The sequence below is a fragment of the Octodon degus genome, unplaced genomic scaffold, assembly GCF_000260255.1.
Source record: "Octodon degus isolate 3935 unplaced genomic scaffold, OctDeg1.0 scaffold00131, whole genome shotgun sequence".
NCBI classification, from domain to species: Eukaryota; Metazoa; Chordata; class Mammalia; order Rodentia; family Octodontidae; genus Octodon; species Octodon degus.
In genome coordinates, this window is record NW_004524707.1 from 1,597,337 (window position 1) to 1,601,297 (window position 3,961).

A 3,961-nucleotide genomic window follows, 5' to 3' on the forward strand; every position below is an offset into this window, starting at 1 on the left:
ATTGGTTGGCCAATGTGCTCTCTGTGAAAGCCTGAGAGAATGTTTTCTCTCCATGTGACTCTCCTTAGGCACAGTTGACATCATCGATTACTTTCCTCTTTGGCCCCATAATCTTGATCAGAAAATTTGGGACACTACTGAGTTACATGATGTTACAGTACAAGTTCTCATATGTCCTGAGTCTTAATTGACCTTGGAAGGGTAAGGTCAAAATGTTGGCTTTCCTTGTGGTCCTCCTTTTTTTGGTCTGCAAACTTAGGTTGTTAACCCTCCGGAAGAGAAGTTTATTGTTATTACCGTACAACCTGGGCTGTTAATCTTAACCTCACTATCTGTCTGAATATCAAACATCTTAGGCATAACATGGAACAGATATTTTTCATCAAGTATTGATATGTTGAACTTTAAGTCCCTACAGAATATGATGAAAAAGCATTTAAAAAATTAAAATATATTTTAAAAATAGGTGCTGTGATTTTTATGACATGGACTCTAATTGTAGATGTTGGCCCTGGCTGCTTACCAACATTGATTTTATTTTTCTTGCTGTTTCTCTGCAGGAAAGATCAGAATGTTCTCTCTCCAGTCAACTGTTGGAATCTCCTCTTAAACCAGGTGAAACGGGAGAGCAGGGACCACACTACTCTGAGTGATATCTACCTGAATAATATAATTCCTCGATTTGTCCAAGTCAGCGAGGACTCAGGAAGGCTCTTTAAAAAGGTATGTAGATACTGCTTTGGTGAAGCAGTGACCCAGTCTTATAAATAAAAGAATTAGTATCTAACTGGCTTTCTTGATGGGCTTTCCAGTGGACATTTTCTACTCGTATTCATGGAAACAAGAATATTTGAATTAGCGTATTTTTCTTTCTCTCTGACCTGAATTAGTTTTAGCCCTTGGAAAGGAACTGTTTGCAAGGTACAACCCTAAAGCTGGTGCCATTATTCTTTTTTTTTTTTTTTTTACCCCCAGTACCAGGGATCAAACTTGGGAACTTGTGCTTGCCGGGCAGGTGCTTATGCCACTAAATTATATCCCTGGCCCTTATTGTTCATAATCTGTAGATTTCACTGACTATTTTGGTGGTTTCTTCAAGTAACTTCCAAAGCTTTTGAAATTCAGGGAACTTGAATATTACATCTTGTTTTCTTCTTCGAGTTCATTTAGCAAATTCATGTATATTTATGTTTCTAGTTAGGTCTCTTTCCAGGTTTTTATCTTGGCCAAGATGGATCCAAGAATTTGGATATTCATAGCATGCTATATCTTTCCCATGGGTCCCTCAGTGCTTTCTGCAGCTCACTTGTTACCACGATTCTTTGGGTGTTGATTGAGTAGTTGGACCAAGGGGGAAAAATAAAAATAGTTGCAATAATCTTAAGGAATTTCTGCCAAATTCACCTTTCCTGTTAGTGGTAGAACAAACCTCTTTGAAAGTCTAGGACCTCTTTTGTTAGCCATTTATGGAGCTATTTATGCATGAGGTTTGGTTACAATTGGTGGCAAAAGCCCCAGCCATTTCACATAATAAACCATGCCTGATACTCAATTTCTGACATCCAAAAGACTTTCTGGAAGATGAATAAACTTCCCATAAGGTGTAAGAGAAAAAAGATAGATAGGGTTATTTAGAATTCAAGATCCCGGGTTCGATCCCCAATCCTGCCAAAAGAAAGAAAGAAGGAAGGAAGGAAGGAAGAAAAGAAAAGAATTAACTCATTGGTTTCTAGTGAATGGAATCCAGTGTTTAGATTTGCGGAGGGGAGAGAAAAGACCCAACCAGGATGGTCATCAACGCAGCTGTAACTCTTGATCAGTTTTCCCACTCTTACTGTAAGTTTTCTAGGCTTGGGCTTAGCATTCTGTTTCTTCTGTTTTTACCAACATGAAAAAAAAAGATTTGAGTTACAACTTCTAGGCCGTACTGTGGACTGATTCATGAAGGGGGTTTCCTTGTGTCTCAAGAAACAGGGTATTGAGAGTACAAGCATCTAAGAAAAGAGGAAGACAGATAACTCCTCCCAGAGCTCACTGGCTGCCCTGTGGCTGGGGCCACACTTCCTTTAGGGATAAGGGTGCTTTATACCATCTCCGTGGTTTCTAGAGTCTACTCTTGCTTGCTTGATTTGAATTCTTCTGCAACACTTGGTGATGTGTGTGTGACTAAAATTAAAACCTATTGAGGCAAAATCTCAACAGTAATTGGTTACCACTTCAGCTTCTCTGTGTGACCTTGACGACCACTTAGACTATCTCAAGCAGGAAAGGGGTAAGCAAGTAGTTTGTGCCTCCGTTTTCTCTGTTCTGAGAAAACACTTTGGCAAGAGACATTCACCTAGGTTGGCTCCACCAAATCTGCCAACTGTCTTTTTTCCTACTCATAGAAGTTCATGCTTCTCCAGCTCTCAGAGATATCTGTAGTGAGGGCAGCCAGATACCAAAGTAGGTGCCCAGCCACATTTCACGAGAGGACTCTGGGTCTGGAGCGCCTACAAGGTACAGGGCCTGTCACTCCAGAAAGCAAATCCGCCCACATGTGATATTTCAACAGTGGTGTTAAGGCTGACCTTCATAAACTGTGCCCTTTCATGCTGGAGGTGTAAGGAAGGCTTTCTTGTATAGGACCATATATATATTTCACAGGACTCTATAGATATTTCACTGACGAAAATACACTCAACTCAGTTCATTTTCACAAAATGAATCCACCTATGTAATCAGTTCCTGGATAAGAACCAAACATTTTAGTGCCTTAGAAGACCTCCTGGTGTTCCCTGCCAGTCCCCTCCCCCTCCCTGCAAGCCTGTAAGGATAACCACTTTTCTGACTTTTCTTAACAGAGATTAGTTTTACTTCATTTCATACTTTAAGTAGAATCTACAGTCTGTGTTCTTTGGAGTCTTGTTTCTCTCACTTGACATTACATTTGTGAGTTTATTCAGAGTTCTGTACATAATATCAGGTTATAGGAGTTTCTCTTGATCTTTCCAACTTTGTTTCAATTAGATTATAGTTGATTATAGTTGATTACAAGAGATACATAGAACTGTTGAGTGGCCAACTTTTACTAACCCACAAAGTGAATAATCACTTTCTCCTCTCCATTGGGACCTCAGTTTACACAAAGAATTCTAAATAAACACATTCATTCTCTTTTGGCTGGGTGAAAACATCTCTGCTTTCTAGTAAAGGGCAAAGAAACATTCTCCATACCCCAATTTTTCAATCTCTTTTGTTTAGAGTATGTTGCACATGATAAATTAGAATCCCACTGGTTGAGATGTACTGGTCAGATAAGAGACCTCAGGAATGCTCCTAGCCATCCTGTCAGTTTTCTGTTATTATTGTCTGGTTTTTTGGGTTTTGTTTTTGTTGGTTTGGTTTTTGGTTTTTTGAGTCAGGATCTCCCTATACAGTCTAGACTGACCTCAAACTCCTGCTGATCTTCCTGCCTCAGCTTTCTAGGTGTTGGGATTACAGGTATGTGTCCCTACACCCAGCACACTATCAGTTATTTGAAGCTTCTTGGGGGCTTTATTTGTACTATCAAAGCAAAGGCCTTTTCCAAGTGGTCCTTTCTATTGGGCTTTGGTCTGTGAGCTCTGGGACCCTGCGCAGTGATTTCTTCGAGTGTCTCAGTTCCCTAAATGTAAAAACATAAATAAATAAAACTAAAAAATGTTTGGGCTCAATGATCTCTATAACATTCTCTAATAAAATAACAGTGACTGCAGAATAAATGATTCATTAAATTAAAAAAAAAAGAAAAACTCTCTAAATACAATTTTGTGGTGACCAGCCTACAATAGAGGCTTCTTCTAGTTGTTGTATAAACTTTGTCAAATTTTGGTGGCTAAATTACAGTCCCAAAGATAAGGACAAACCAGAGTGGGATATGGCTGTGGAGAGGGCTCATGTAAGCAATTGAAGAGCAGGTTTCTTTTTTCTTTTTCTTTTT

The 3,961-nt window shown here is 39.2% G+C and overlaps 1 protein-coding gene across 7 annotated transcripts in view; it reads left to right on the top strand.

Moving 5' to 3' along the window:
* Positions 1-3,961, top strand: part of Srgap2 (SLIT-ROBO Rho GTPase activating protein 2) — a 301,879-nt gene that overhangs the window by 172,060 nt on the left and 125,858 nt on the right. For all 7 annotated transcript variants that reach the window (XM_023701145.1, XM_023701146.1, XM_023701144.1 and 4 more), the window contains exon 4: positions 561-723. In XM_023701145.1, the coding sequence (XP_023556913.1) occupies positions 561-723 (163 nt within the window). The remainder of the gene's footprint in view (positions 1-560; positions 724-3,961) is intronic.